Below are 16,318 nucleotides of genomic sequence, written 5' to 3'. Positions count from 1 at the left end.
GTCAGGTCTCTGTGCTGGGCTGCAGTACACGTGGATGGTCAGGTCTCTGTGCTGGGCTGCAGTACACGTGGATGGCCAGGTCCCTGTGCTGGGCTGCAGTACACGTGGATGGCCAGGTCCCTGTGCTGGGCTGCAGTACACGTGGATGTCAGGTCTCTATGCTGGGCTGACTTCATGAGCTTGACTTCCTTTGGGGATAACCCTGAAATGGCATAGCTGGAGTGTGTGGTAGTTTTGTTTGTTTGTTCTGTTTGCTTTGAGACAGTTTTTCTACATAACCCAGGTTTCCCTTAAACTTGCTGTGTAATTCAGACTAACATCAAACTCTTATCCTCCTGAGTGTGTGGTCAATCCTGAGCCACCACAGCCACCTCATAGTAGTTCTTCTTTCACAGGATCATTAAAGGATTTCCTATAATGTCTGCACCTGCTGACATTTTCGGGGCTCTCACTGTGTGCTCTGTCTTACATTGAGCTGTATGTACCATAAAGATGACAAATTGTGTCTCAGATCTATGTCTGAGCTGAAGAACTAGAAGTTGCCTCTAATCATCTGGAAAATGGAAATCACAGAAAATGTCACCTCATTCCTGTTAGGATGGCTGTTAACAAAAAGACGGGTGATAGCAGTAATCACAGTGAATGTAAATTAGTAAGCCATTATGGAAAGCAGCATGGAGGTGCTTCAAGATATTAAAACTGGAATTAACCACATGATCCAGCTGAAACCAAGTCAGTATCTTAGAAAAAGCCAGACTCCTGAGTTCAGTCTAGCCTTGCTCATGATGGAGCCACACAGTCAGCCTGAGTATCCGTTTTGGGTGCAGAGATAAAGAGAATGTGGTTGACTTCCTTTGAGGGTAAAGCTGGAATGGCATAGCTTGATTACATGGTAGCTTTGATTCTTGTGTTTGCTTTTGAAACAGTTTTGCTACATTTGGTACATGCAGCTGATGGTTATCCGGTCTTGGAAGGATCTAATAGTAAATGAAATAACTCAAGCAAAGAAACACAGACACCACGTATTCTTTCTTATAGAAACAAACAATCAAAAAAACCAAACAAACAAACTAACAAAACTGAATTCATGGCCGAGAGTACAGTAGAAATTTGTGGGAACCACATTTGAGGTATGCTGGGTGAGTGAGATCTAATATGCAGTATGATGACCCAGTTAGAGTACTCTGTAGTTAACTTAGAATTTGAGAGCAGGGTTTAAATATCTCTCTCTCACACACACTCACACACACACACACACACATACACAGTAGCTATGGGTAGTGGTGGTATTTGATTAATTTGTGTTATTCAGTACACCCTATCCAAATATTAAATCAGCATGTTGGACTCTGAATACACACAGTTTTTTATGTCAGTTAAATATCTTTTTGAGGACAGATAAAGCCAGGCGTAGTTAGTTCACGCCTGTATCCCTGTATTTTCGAAGTGGAGGCAAGAGTATCAGGAGTTCAGGGTCAATCTAAGTATCAAGGTTAAAGTCAAACTAGGTAAGCTGACTTATGTCAGCTTGACAGGAGCTATAGTCATCTGAAAGGAGGGAGACCCAATCGAGAAAATGCCTCCAGGAGATCTTTCTGTTGAATATTGCTTAATAGTGATTGATGGTACCATCCCTGGGCTGGTAGTCCTGGGCTGAGCAAGCCAAGGAGAACAACCCAGTAAGCAGCACTCCTCCATGGCTTCTGCATCAGCCCCTGCCTCCAGGTTTCTGCCCCATTAGAGTTCCTGACCTGTCTTCCTTCAGTGATGAACAGTGATGTGGAAGTGTAAGCCAAATAAACCTTCTCCTCCCCAGGTTGCTTTTGGTCATGGTGTTTCATCACAGCAGTAGTAATCCTAAGACATTGGGCTATGTGAGACCTTGCTTCAAAAATACCATACCATAACATCATACATACATACATACATACATACATACCAACAATGTTCTATTCTTACCCACATTCCCTTGTAAAGTAGAGTTAGAGGGCTGGAGAAGTGACTCTTGGTTAAAAGTGCTTTTTGCGCTTGCCAAGGGCCCAAGTTTTGTTCCTAGCACCCAGGTCAGGCTGCTCACAACCTCCTGTAACTCCACCTCCAGGACATGATGCCCTCCTCTGGCCTCTGCAGGCACTGCACATGTGGTTTTCACACACAGAGAGACAGAGGAATAAAACAAAGCTAGAAATCAAATAAGCAAATGGCTTAATTTTAGCATCTGGTAAAAAAAAAAAATGCATCTGGTGACACACAAAACTTCTTTGAGGATCTCAGAAACGACCTGGTGCTGATGCATGTGTATTGGACAAACCTTGCATTGAAGGGGCTGCTTCAGGGACTTGCTTTGCCCATAGCATATGTGACGCAGAGATATCCATGAAACAGTAAAACTTTAGTGAACCTAAAGTTGAAATTTCTGCTGAGCTGCACTAACCCAGTGGCAACCTAAGTGACAGTGGCTGGATTGGGTAGAAGTTTGTATCCATATAGTGGAAAGTCAGCTGGAGGTGACCAGGACTGTGGTGTGGCAAGCCACCCCAACAAAAGTATGCCCATCTGTCAGGACTCCCCACCATCAAGGGGAAGAAAGGTAGGGCACTTGAGCATCCCTTCAACGGGTGTATCACTGGACAACGAAGTGTGCATACCCTTCCCTGTGTCCCTTCACCCAGGACTCAGCCACTTGACCACAGCAGCCTGCAGGTCAGGGTTAGGTAGGCAAAAGTCAGGTATTGATCCCTAGAAGGTGAAAACAGAGATTTATGGATAGGTAATTAAGCCACTTCTGCCATGACTTCCCCTGCACAAAAAGTCTCAGCTTTTCACCTCAGTAGTAGCTGTTGTTGCTAAACTACTGCATGCTATGGCTGCACTGGCCAAGTATGTCCAGCGTGCAAAAACATGTACCCAGGGTTGCACATGCAGGTGTCCAGCATAGCATAAAGTAGGTTCCAGAACTACCAAGTGTTGAATTGTTAGAAGCTGTAGGCAGGGTTCAGACCAAGGAAACTAATCATGCAGCCAGTGTTGTGTGTCCGTGTGTATGTGTGTCATACATACTCACATTCCTATTAGTAGTTTAGCAAAATAACAATGGTACAGGTGGGGTATGTTGAGTGCAGCTAACTCTGGCTTGAGGAAAGCCAAAGCGAAGGACTGGGAGTTCATGATCAGACATTGTGCAGAGTCCTGTGTGTGGTGCAGAGTCCTGTGTGGGTTATGCCGTTGTTTTCCTTAGCTTGTCTATGAAAATGTGGGCTTAACTCTGTAATAAAGTAGCGGAGCAGGCGTCCAAAATGGACATGTCAGTTTACATTGTCTCCAGCACTGTGTGGTTGTTCTAGTAAATTTGGGGACGTGTTGTTGCTGCTGCTGTTGTTGCTTTACTTTACAGTCCTGGTGGTTATGTCATGCTATTGCCTTGGAAATTGAGTCTGCATTCTTTAGTCACTTTCAATATCAAACACCTTTTGCTATTTATGCTACTTTTTAATTTTTTCCTTATGTTTATTTACTTATCTGTTGGGAATAGACACATATGGAAATCAATAGACAGCTTGCAGAAGACAATTCTCTGCATGTGGGCCCTAGGGACCAAATCCAGGTCATCAGGCTTGGCACTATCTTCACCCACTGAGCCATCCTGCTAGCCCTCAGAAAACCATTTGTGAAGTTGTCTGTTTAAATGGTTTCTTTGTCTTCAAGCTTTGAATCTCTCTCTTCCTATTACTGCCTAACTTTAAAAGCTCTTTAAGGGCTGGAGAGATGGTTCAGCAGTTAAGACCTCTTTTGGAGGTCCTGAGTTCAAATCCCAGCAACCACATGGTGGCTCACAACCATTTATAATGAGATCTGAGGCCCTCTTCTGGGGTGTCTGAAGACAGCTACAGTGTACTTACATATAATAAATAAATCTTCAAAAAAAAAATGAGTCTTTTTTTTTAAAAAAATAAAAGCTCTTTAAACTCAGTTAATGGAAATGAGTAATATCTATAGCAAATATTTTCCCTATTCTGGGCCTTGCCAGTACATAGTCTTTTTTTAAATAATTTTTTAAGATTTATTTATTTATTAAGTATATGTGCACTGTAGCTGTCTTCAGACATACCCGATCTCATTATGGATGGTTGTGAGCCACCACGTGGTTGCTGGGATTTGAACTCAGGACCTTCAGAAGAGCAGTCAGTGTTCTTATCCACTGAGCCATCTCACCAGCCCAGTACATAGTCTTATGGTGTCTACTGAAGCCACAACCCTCATTTTTTTATCATAGGTCTATTAGTCCATCTATATTCTAGCTGCTGTCAGTTTGAGAACTTATTGCATCTTCATTTCTAAAAGCACAGGGACACCTTGTCTTCGGTAGCTCGTGTGAGCTTCCTCCCAGGATGCTTTAAAATTTAACCACTGTGGGGTGGAATGATGGCTTGGTTTGGTAGTTAAGAGCACCTGATAGTCTTCTGAGGACTCAGATTCAATTCCCAGCTCCTACATGGCAGCTCACAGCCACCCATAACTCCAGTTCCAAGGGATCTGACACCTCCTTCTGACCTCTTCAGTTTTCAGCCCATACTCATGCAGGCAAAACCCTCGAACATATAAAATAAATACATCTAAAAAGGAGAAAAATTAAATATGTATTAAGTCCTGGGGCAGGGCTAGAGAGATAGTTGAGCAATCAAGATGGCTTGCTGCTTTTCCAGAGGACCCAAGTTCAGATCCCAGCACTCTGACCTTCAAGACCTACTCACAACCTTCTCTCCGTGACTCCCATCCTAGGCTAGAGCAGACCTGTGCTCGCAGTAGCATCCCAGCCCAGCAGCAGCACAGCTGCGTCTCCTCCTTCTAGTGGCCATGAAGAAGGTAGAGTAGGCAACTCCATCATCTTTCTTGCCATCTTCACTTTCAGTTGAGGAACACAGCAGACACAAGATGTGTCAGAAGATGTGTGGTGATTGCTTTGGGCTGTCTTAAATGAGACATTGATCAGTCAACCATACTTTTCTACCCAAAGAGTCTGCTGTCATAACTAATCCTTTTTAAATTTTTACATTATTTGTTTGTGCAGTGTGTATATGTGTGTACATGTGCACATGCATGCATTCGTGTATGTGTGCTTGTGAGCGTGCGTGTGTGTGTGTGTGTGTGTGTGTGTGTGTGTGTGTGTGTTTGTATACACGTGTTCTGGAGTGCAGATGTGGAGGTCAGAGACAGATTGATAGAGTTGGTTCTCCCCTCCACCTTTACCTGGGTTCCCAGGACTGAGTTCAGGTTCCCAGGCTTGTGTGGTGCAAGGGAAGCACTGTCACCCGCTGAGCCATCTTTACAGAAACTGAACTTTAGGGCTGGAGAGATGGCTCAGCGGTTAAGAGCACTGACTACTTTTCCAGAGGTCCTGAGTTCAATTCCCAGCAACCACATGGTGGCTCACAACCATCGGTAATGAGATCTGATGCCCTCTTCTGGGTGTCTGAAGACAGCTACAGTGTATTCATATAAATAAAATAAATAAATATTTTTTTTAAAAAAAGAAACTGAACTTTGAGAAAACGAATTTTAAGGATAAGACATATTTATGGTGTGATCTCATTAGTGGAGAATGTCACTGGGATGCAGAATTCAGATTTGAGTTTGCTTTTTGCTCAGCTCTCTGCCTCCACAGCTCCAGAAACTCTCTGCATTTGGCACAAACAGGATTTTTGTAGTTCATGGGATCCCACATTTTAGCCCATTTTTATTTGCTTTTTAAACATTGTTTCTAGAGCACTCAGCTGCCCTTGTGGCTGTGATTGTTGGAGTATTTTAACCTTAGTCTCCAAAAGCAGAAATTACAAATTTGCCGCTACTAAATATTTGCCCCAGTGTAGTATCGTGCTTGGCCTGGCTTCTTTAAGCACCAGGCTCAACCACTGCAGAGCCAGAAACAGCACGGAGCCCAGATGGCCCCCTGCTGAGGTGGGCAGCCTACCTCTCTAGGTGGCTAGAGAACAGACAGCGGCCACAGGACTGGAGCACCATCTCCAGCAAACAGGTTTGGGATCTCCCGCAGCCTGTGCAGCGGTGCTCTCTCTGCACTGTCACAACTTCTTGGTGTGAGCAGAGTGAAAGTTTGTCCCCATCTGTCACTGACTTGGTATATCCACCACCTCATTCATGTAGCCTTAGAGAATCAGGAGCTTGTGACCTCATCATTTGTCATGTCCCATGCTTCATGTCCGTTATATTGCTCCCGTCATTCCAGGCCCTTAGGACCTTTGTCCCCATGGCTCACATGGGCCTTTCCTCCTCCCCTGCTCGTCTCTGACTTCCCTTTTAAAGGAAGTATAATGGTTGAAGTATAACTTAATGTCTTCCATCTTGCTTCTAGATGGGCATAGCAAAAAGAATAAAGTTAGGGAGGCAAAAAGTGGCCCAGAGCAGAGACAGTTTTAAAGTACATCCTCCAACTCCAACTCCAGCAAGCCCAGAACCCTGGGTACTAGACTGTGACAAGAGTCCTGATCATATTGGGCTTGGCTAGTGAAGGACCTACCAGTGTGCTGAGGGAGGTAATGTCACACACACACACACACACACACACACACACACACGGCATCCCAGGAAGCCTGAGGAGCTGGTGCAACACAAGCCTATTTGGTCTTCCACATGGTGTTTCTCCGAGTCTCCTGTGCTGAAAGTCTCTGTCCTTGACAGGCTGTGGGCTCTACAGAAAGCCTGATGTGGTGGTGATATACTACTTTCTTCTCAAAATAAAGAATAGTTGTAAAACTAGGAATCTTCTAGAAGTTATGGCTTAGCTTCTGGCTGATTGCCGTTTTCTTGTGCAAAGCCGTAAACATTTCATTATCTCTGCCTCTCTCTCTCTCTCTCCCACATTCTTTCCAGGGAGATGCAGTTAAAGACTTGATGCTTCGCTTCCTGGGTGAGAAGGCTGCAGCAAAGAGACAGGTCTTAAATGCCAGCTCGGTGGAGCAGTCCTTTGTGGGACTGAAGCAGCTCATTGTGAGTACCACACACTGATTTCATATGTCTTTGATAAGGCTCGGCTTCCTTCACTGTCCTTCCCTGGATGTTAATTGCTCTGAATACAGGGCAAGAAGCTGCTGTGGAGCGAGCGTTGTTGTGTTTGATGTCAGTCCTGGGAAGCAGGAGCACTGCATCCGCTGCTGATCATCTCAAGTTCATTTGGTTACTGTGAACAATCAGAGGGCTGCAGGCAGCCAGGTAGCAGACTCCCATTTGCTAGAACAAATACAGACCGTGTGTGTGTTTTATTTGTTCATTTGTAGTTTTTGAGATAGACTCACTGTGTCACCTAGACTGGCCTCATTTTCACAGGCTCAAGGGACCCTCCTCATCCTATTCTAGCCTTGATGGTCATTTCAGTCAAGACTTACTGTTTAACTGGTGAATTCCTGAACACTTTCAGATTTCACTCTGTTCCATGAATGGGTCTCTCTAATCTGCTAGTCCTACACCGTCAGCACGACACTGGCTGACATTTTTTCCAGTGAATTCAGGATTGTGGAAGAGCTTCAGCAGTGTAACCAGCTTCCTCTGGATTATTAGGGGAAAGTCCTAGAAGTTGATCGTACGAGTCTCCTGTAGGAATCCTCAGGCAGCCTTCTGATAAAGGAATGCTCTCGAATGGTAGCCTTAGGTCAGACTGCACCTCCTTTCCCCACCTCACTCATGAACTCTGATGTTGCTCCCCACACCCCATGGTGTCCACGTCTGAGCACGGTCAGTGGGCATGCCTTGTGGAAGGGATCTTGGGAAGCGATGTTGGGCTAAAGCTATGGGAGGTCCAGCCATGTCCTGACTGCTCAGTCACGCCCCTGACTGATGAGCAGACCGAGGGATTCACTGGGTCTTCTGCTTTAAACCACTCAGTTTTTCAGGAGTTGTGTCTAGGGTTTGGGTTTATTTTGCTTGTTTTTGTTTTTCCCCTGTCATAACTAGTTTTTTGTTTCAAGCAAGTTTTAGGACTTACACTTTTATTAAGGATGCAGATCATATAAATAAGATAAAGGAAGCAGGTGAGAAGGCTCAGAGGGTAAAGGTCAGGGACCTGAGTTTAATCCCCAAGTCTAACAAGGAGGAAGGAGAGAACTGGCTCCTAAAATTGTCCTCTGACTCCCTCGTGCATCCGCGCGCGCATACACACAAACACACAAAATACATAATGAAAATGAAATCAAAAATGCTTTTATGTTAGGTGAAGGTTAGCACATGAACTAAAACCAAAAAGCTTTCTGAGCTTCTGTTGGAGACACCCGTGGTGGAGTGTCAGCTGGCCACCCTGGGACTACACCTTTCACATCAGGTTTAAAAGCCTTAGCTACATAAGCAGTTTACGGTCCAGTGCAGAGTGAGATATGCCCCAGTCTATGCTGACGTCAGGTCCACGCTCAACGCAGATGTGAGAGGCAAGTAAACCTCACATGTCCTTACCTGCCAGAGGTGACAGAAGTTTGAGAAGTGCCCTGAGTCACAACTCGGGGATAGTAGATGTCTAATCTTAACAGAGCAGTGTGTGGATTTTCTCCTTCATTGACAGGTTGTCTTGAATCCAGATGCCCAAACCACACAGAGGATTTTTTTTAATTTAAAAAAAAAGCATTATTTATAAAATCTAAGTTTGCGTGTATGTATGGGTGTTTTGCCTGCATGCATGTCTGTGTATCATGTGTGTCCACAGTCCCCCACAGAGTAGAGACCACATCCTGTACCCTGGTACTGAAGATACTGTTGGTTGTTAGCTACCATGTGAGTGCTGGGATTCAAACCCAAGTGCTCTAGAAGAGCAGCCATTGCTCTTAACTTCTGAACCATCTCTCCAGCCCCTACATAATGATTTTGACATCTGTCTTCCATGGTTTAGAAGGAGTCAGGCTGCCTCTGTAACTGAGCCACAACTAGCAATGTCAACCTTGTTCTAGAGCATAGACATGCAGGCCTTTCAGACAGCTATGCCAAGCCATCCTCTGTGGTGGCATCTGCCAGGACTGTCACTCTTGGTGCCCGATTCCCACCCCACTGCCTTCTGCAGCAGTTTATATCTCGGCGTCTTCTTAGTTGCACATATGACACCTGCGTCCTGCAAGGCCCAAAGGAAAAATAACTAAAATTTGTTCCTGTCACCCAAAGGATTGCTTCTTAGCCTCCAGTGTCTGTTTTTATCTTCCTTTTATCTCTGCTCTGGTCTTTTACCCAGAAAACCTTTTTGATCTTACTCGTGCACTCACACACCCCAAAAAAGCCAGTTTTTTGGTAATTTTCTGAGCCCTCTGTCCCCAAACAATAGTGACTTCAGTGTCAATGGTCAAGTCTTTCTATCACTTCAGGTGCAGCAAAACCATATTATGAAAACTAGCCCTATAATAAGCATCCTGACAGTCGGGAAACAGCTATTTCATTGACAGAATCTGCACACAGATGGTGTATAGAGAACTGTAGAAAACTCGCTCTGGGTAGGAAACTGAAATTGTAGAGTCAGAATGCTGGTTTGGGAAAAATGGAAGAAGAAGAAGAAGAAGGACTAATAAGATGAATCAGTGGGTAAAGACTCATTGTCACGCTTGATAATGTGAGTTTGATCCCTATATGGTGGAAGAAGAGAACCAATTTCTGTATGTTGGCTCCTACATCCAGATATGCACATGACATTCCCACCTACCCATAAATAAATATATATATATACACACATACATACATGCATGCATGCATAATAAATAAAAATAAATTAAAAGTATGTTTTGAAAAGAGAAATGGAGAATAAGCCAGGCAATGTGGTCACATGCCTCCAGTATATAGGACATCACTAGTTTGAGATGAGGGTGGCCTATGTAGCCGACAGAGAGAGAAAGAGAGAGAGAGAGAGAAACTGACCGACAGACTGACTTTAGTTACTTTTCTATTGCTGTGATAAAACTCCTTTATAGAAGGAGGCTTTGTGTGGGGCTTGCTGATCCTGAGGGGTAAGACTTGATGATGGTAGAATGGGATAGTAGGTAGCAAACAGCTGGACCAAGGACTTTGAAAAGGAAGCAGAGCACACAGAGAATGCCATGGGTGTTTGAACCATCAAAGCCCTGCCCAGTAACACTCTTGTTTAAGTAAGGCCACACCTCCTAATTCTCCCAAACAGTTCCACAAACTGAGGACCAATCATTCAAATGTATGAGCCTATGAGCCTGTTCTCATGCAGACCAGCACAGATTGGTGTGAAGCTCACATAGAAGGACAGATGATGCATATGCCCATGCTGCCTCTGGACCCTGAGCATCACCAGAGGGGCCTCAAGAGGATATGGACATGGAAGGTTGCAGGCCAGCCTAGGAAGAACATTTCCACCATGACTGTTTTTTGTGTTGAAGGCTCACTTTTGTATCTTTTGTGGGAGTAAAAAGAGGGGAAGTATATGAGCTTTTCCTTTGAAAGAATGAAAGAAAGAAAGAAAGAAAGAAAGAAAGAAAGAAAGAAAGAAAGAAAGAAAGAAAGAAAGAAAGAAAGAAAGAAAGAGAAAGAAAGAAAGGAAGGAAGGAAGGAAGAAAAGAAAAGAAAAGAAAAGAAAAGAAAAGAAAAGAAAAGAAAAGAAAAGAAAAGAAAAGAAAAGAAAAGAAAAGAAAAGAAAGAAAAACAACTGGAAAACTGAGGCAGATGTTATGGTGCACAAACACAGTGCCAGCACTGAAGAGGTAGAGGCAAGAAGAACAGAGTTCAAGGTCATCCTGAGCTACACAGTGAGTTCAAAGCCAACCTAGGCAACAGGAGACCCTGTCTCAAAAGCTGTTTTAGGACTTTGGAGGGTTATTTTTGTTTTTAAAAACTGACTGCTTCCTAATCAGCAAAATAAGGGAGGGAGGCCTCTAACACAATGGACAAAGCGCCCTACTTCCCCTTTTCACTGTGGTGGACTGTAATTTGAAGCCATGACACTAAATAAACCTTTTCTCCAAAGTGGGGAGGGGCATGTTTGGGGCAACTATTCCCACCCAGAAGTCCACACTTTGCAGATTAGAAGACAAGCGACTAAGTCAGTGTCCTAAGTGTCCCAGTATTGACTAGGTACTGTGCAGCCCCTGAAACCATGCTTTCTGATGGACTCATGTCCTTTCCGCCACAGGACATAGTATTTCTGAACCACTGACTGTGTACAGTGGGGTACTTTACAAAGTAGTGACTAAAACTGGGCTATATCTACGAGTGGGATGTGTGTCTGTCTTTCTGTGTGTCTGTATACACATCAATTTGTCTGTGTATATATCTGCTCGTGTGTCTGTGTATGTATTTGTGTGTCTCTGCATATGTATCTGTGTGTCTGTGTCTGATGGACTTGAAACAAATTCCAAATTAGGTTTTCCAGTTTATATGTATTTATCCATCAAACACATATCAGGCTTTTCTGGCTGGCCCTTGCTCTCTGAAGATCTACTTTCACAGTCACTTGTACAGTGGACTCTGATTTAGAGATGTGAAGCTGTTTTTTAAAAACTTCACACCCGAGACTTACTGGCCTGAGGGGGCTCTTCATCAGCATCTTCAGCCCTGAGAGACAACCCAGCTGTCCTGACCCTGGTAGTGAATATTGGCTTCTTCTCTCTCTTCACTGTGCCTTCACACAAAGCTGCTTGTTCAGAGCCTGAATAGCAGTTCCCTGAGTCCAGTCACCACCAAGAATCCCTGGGGACTTTTGTGCCCAGGATAGAGTCCCAGCTTTTCCCTTTGAAAGGACTGAGGGATCCTTACAGAGTCTGAGAGACCAAACCGTCCATACCTCCCCCTCTACAGTTCTAGAACAATTGTGTGGTCACCAGAAACACACAGAGGTCTTCACTCGATAACCTGGAAGAGTACTGGACCCCAGGAGAGACCTTGTCCTGTAACAGAAGCAGGCAGCTGTCACCGTGGCAGGCATTTATCAGCCGAACCCTGAGTCACCAACAACAGTGTGCCCCCAGAACTACTGTTCCTCTCAGCATCTTTCACTATACCACCAATGTGTTCTCAGAATGGTCAGTGACTCACATGCTGTAGTGTAGTATATACAGAACAATTAGGGTTTAATTTTTAGTAAATGTCAATCTAATGTCCCATTGGTTCTCTTACTAAAATGATTTAGAAGTTATTCCTGTGATTAAAAGCTTTCTGTGGCTCTGCATGTCGGCAGGTTCCTGCAATTCCAGCAGTCTCAGGCTGAGGTGGGAGGATTATGAGTTTGAAGCCAGTCTGTAATATGCAGCAAGACTTTTAAGAAAATAAGACTTTGTTGGAGGAAAAAAGCAAGGCAGCTGCTTTAAGTGTCTGCTTTTCTGTCCTTGCTAGTGAGATTGTAGGTGACCATCTCTGCAGCCCCTGTGAGCTGGTGAGCAAGCAGGCCCTTCCATGGTAAGGGTTGGCCATTCCCCTTCCTCAATTTGGACCTTAAAAATAAAAACAAAACAGCAAGCCTGACTTGATGATGGACAGACTTCATTTCCAAGTTCATCTCTAAAGTACACAAGGGCCCTGTCCTGATTATAATCCATTTGCCTGGTGTGTTTCTACCATCTGTAGTTATTCCTTATATTAATACATGCTTTTATCTTTCTCCCATACACTGAAAATGCTCAAGGCCATTGGAGATTCCACTGCAGGGACCCAACCAGGGAGCCTCTTCAAGATGGGTGTGTTTATAGAAAGGCCATGGTGTGTTTTTTTTTTTAAAGATTTATTTATTTATTATATGTAATTATACTGTAGCTGACTTCAGACACTCCAGAAGATGGCATCAGATCTTGTTACAGATGGTTGTAAGCCACCATATGATTGCTGAGATTTGAACTCGGGACCTTTGGAAGAGCAGTCGGTGCTCTTACCTGCTGAGCCATCTCACCAGCCTGGCCATGGTGTTTATTGTGTCCTAATTCCTGCCACCTTTTGGACAGGGAAGAGCTTCTGAGTATATTTTCCTAAGTCACGTCGTCAGAGTGTTCTAAGACTGTAATTTACAGATAAGCGAATGTCACTGCCTGGAGAGAAGGCCATTTTAGTCACTCCCATGGTGCTCTGTGCAGAGTGAATGTTGTCCGAGTCCGAGTCCGTGTGGGTGAGCTGTGCACTTATTCTAATTACTCGAATACTTCACACTGGGTGATTTGTCCTAATACTCAAAGTCAGAGTGCCTGGGCTCAGTTTTCAGAGTCTTGTCTTATTTCCTACTTTTTAAAAAGTAATATCTGTTTAAATTTAGAAATTTTCTCCTTCCAAACTAAGGTTGTCAGAGCGCTGCATGGCCTATCCAGTAGAGATAGACTTTCTATAAGATTTCTTGGAGCCAAACTATTATGTGGCATACTTCAAATTCTAATTTTAAAAAATATTTCTTTACCAGAGATTTCCAATATCTAACATTGAAAACATAAAGGAAACAGGAAGGTAGAAAATGCTGAGAATAGCAAAAACTCACTGTCTTAGTTAGGGTTTTACTGCTGTGAACAGACACCATGACCAAGGCAAGTCTTATAAAAAACAACATTTAATTGGGGCTGGCTTAAAGGTTCAGAGGTTCAGTCCCTTATCATCAAGGTGGGAGCATGGCAGCATCCAGACAGGCATGGCACAGGCATAGCTGAGAGTTCTACATCTTCATCCAAAGGCTGCTAGTGGAAGACTCACTTCCGGGCAACTAGGGTGAGGATCTTAAGTCCACACCCACAGTGACACACCTACTCCTTCCAGGTCACACCTATACCAACAAGGCCACACCTCCAAATGGTGCCACTCCCTGGCCCAAGAATATACAAACCATCATACCCACTAAGAAAATAATTACCATTTCAAAGAGCAAAAGGTGGGGGAATGCCCAGGAGAAGCTGTGCTGGCCAGGAGGGTAGCTCAGTGGTGGAGTGATTTCCCAGGCCCTGGGCGCCACTTGAGTGTTCTCACCTGTGGAAACACTCCGGTCTAGGTTCGTCCTGAAGGGCGAGAATATCCTAAAAGGGAATAGGCTGCGAAAAGGAAATGAAGCCTAGACAAGACTCTGATCAAGGCTCAAGGTTTAATAACCGAACTCTGTTTAAGTAACATGGAAAATTTTCCAGCCCCACCTTTAGTCTTTGAAGTTGCGGGCGGAGGTCCGATCATAGGCGGGTCCAAGGATTGAGGTGGGGATGAGTGTCTGTTGACGTAGGCGGTCCAAGGATGCTGCATTCTGGGAGATCTGGGGTGCTGCATTCTGGGAGATCCGGGGAGGTCCTCTCGGTAGCACTCTCTGGTGGGCCTCAGCGCCTGCGGGGGCCTGGTGTTTTGAAGGAGAGTGATTAGTGTATCAGCAAGGTAGGCTTGGCGGCAGCAAGGAGCTGGGAGACCCCAACATTTCCGCCCTTAGTATTTAAAAAAAATAATTTTGCTGGACTGGCACAAAATATAATTGGCAGCAGCAAGGAGGTGGGAGACCTCAACAGTGGCTCACACCTGCAACCCCAGCAGGGGATTGGGAGATAGAAGCAGGATTCAAAGTTCCAGGCCAGCCTCGGCTGTGTAACAAGGCTAAGGGCAGCCTAATCTACATCAGATCCTGTCTTAGAGATCCAGAATACACTCCAGAAGTTCCTGCAAAAAAGGACAGGGTCATAGCTTAGTAGCAGAGCACTGGCTTAGTAGCACAAAGCCCTGAGCTTGTCTTCAACACCACAGAAAAAGGAGAGCGGAGGCCTAAGGGATTAGGACAGGATTTCACAAAAGGCAAGGCAAGAAGAAAAGAGCACTGAAAAACCCAGCCCTCCAGGTGGAAGCAGGCCTGGCCGCACTCAAGAATATCTCAAAACAAAAAGAAAGCAAACAGTAAAAACCTCCTGTGTGCAGGTATAGAAAGATATGCCAAAGATATTTCTACAACCAGGTATGGTGGGGAACATCTTCAGGCTCAGTACTGGGGAGGTAAAGGCAGAAGGAGGCACAGAGGCCTCTCTGAGTCTACAGTCAGCCTGATTTGCAGATCAAGTTCTACTGACAACTGATGGATCAGTGGGGAAGAGTGCTTAATGTATAAGCATGCAGCCCAGGTTCAAATCCCCAGCACCCACATAAAAGGCAGGCATGTCCCTATAATTGTAGTACTGGGTAAGAGCCAGATGGGCCCCATGAACTCACTGACCAGCCAGCAAAAGCAAAGAAGCAAGGTTCCAGTACAGTGAGAGATGCTCTTTCCAGGGAGTAAAGCAGAGAGCAATAGAGGAAGACACCCAGCTTTCTCCTCGGGCCTCTACATACATGCACAAAGGCATGTGCACCTACATGCAGGCACACACAAAAGTGCATTTGTTTCATATTTGTAACAACAGCAAAGAAAATCATGTTATATACAGTCAATTAAACACTCTGGAGCAATTGAAATAAATGAGCCACAGCCACATTCATCAATACAGATAAGTTTGAAAAGCAATATTGAACAATAAAAGCAAATTACACAAGCTTGCCTAGAGGGTTTATAGTCATATGTGACAACATGACACTTTAGCCATGACTGGGAAAGTCAGGCAAACTAAGCTTTTTCTGTTGGAAATCTACCCAGCTCACTTAGCACCTGTCATACATGTGCTCCCAGCACCTTTTACAAGTTGTCCCCTGTATTAACAGGTCTTGAGAGATCTTGTCCCTTGCTACTTTTTGGCTCTTCCACACCCATAGGACATCCCTCCCTCACTCAGCAGTGACTCCTCTGCCCTGGATGACTCCCAAAGGATCTAATGGCAGATTAGTGAGAAGATATGGCCGTAGTCATGCTTGGGTCCCTTGGTGACAAGATATTCCTGGGCCTGACAGTGTCTGGAACACAAAGTAAACTTGAGCCAAATGAGTATTCTATATTCTCTTGTCAGGAAATAAAGACTGGGAGAGGCAGAGAGTTGAAGACGTGAGCTAACTGTGTGTGGTTTCCTCTCTCAGCTCTTGGTGACTTTCTGTTTAAATAGCAGTCTGAGTGAAATACCCCTTCCTGTTTCCCACTTGGCAGCTTGATCCAGGCTAGACATCCAAATCACAACTAGCGATTGTCCTAAGTTACCAGGAGCCCTTTCTGCCTGCAAGTTCCAAATCTAAACCTGGACCTTAACTCTCTACCACAAGTTCCTTGTCCCCAAATGCCCATACAACCCCTGAGACTGCTGAGAAATCAAGGTGGCAGGGCGGTCAGGCTGCTGCCATAGGCTGTTGTGTGTTATGGTGAGGAGGAAGTGGAGCCCTGTGACTCCCTGACTTTGTCTTGCATGTTAATGTAAGCTTTTTCAGATTTAAATGCATGATGTGTATAGACCAGCTATAGCAGTTATCTCAG

The 16,318-nt window shown here is 44.5% G+C and overlaps 1 protein-coding gene across 5 annotated transcripts in view; it reads left to right on the top strand.

The window, feature by feature from the left end:
• The window catches only part of Trappc12 (trafficking protein particle complex 12), a 65,534-nt gene that overhangs the window by 7,829 nt on the left and 41,387 nt on the right, over window positions 1–16,318 (top strand). For all 5 annotated transcript variants that reach the window (XM_029540775.1, XM_029540774.1, XM_029540773.1 and 2 more), the window contains exon 3: window positions 6,886–7,002. In XM_029540775.1, coding sequence (XP_029396635.1) covers window positions 6,886–7,002 — 117 coding nt within the window. The remainder of the gene's footprint in view (window positions 1–6,885; window positions 7,003–16,318) is intronic.

The sequence above is a fragment of the Mus pahari genome, chromosome 7, assembly GCF_900095145.1.
Source record: "Mus pahari chromosome 7, PAHARI_EIJ_v1.1, whole genome shotgun sequence".
Taxonomy (NCBI): domain Eukaryota; kingdom Metazoa; phylum Chordata; class Mammalia; order Rodentia; family Muridae; genus Mus; species Mus pahari.
The sequence above is the reverse complement of the archived record's forward strand: the minus strand, read 5'-3'. Positions and strand labels throughout refer to the sequence as shown.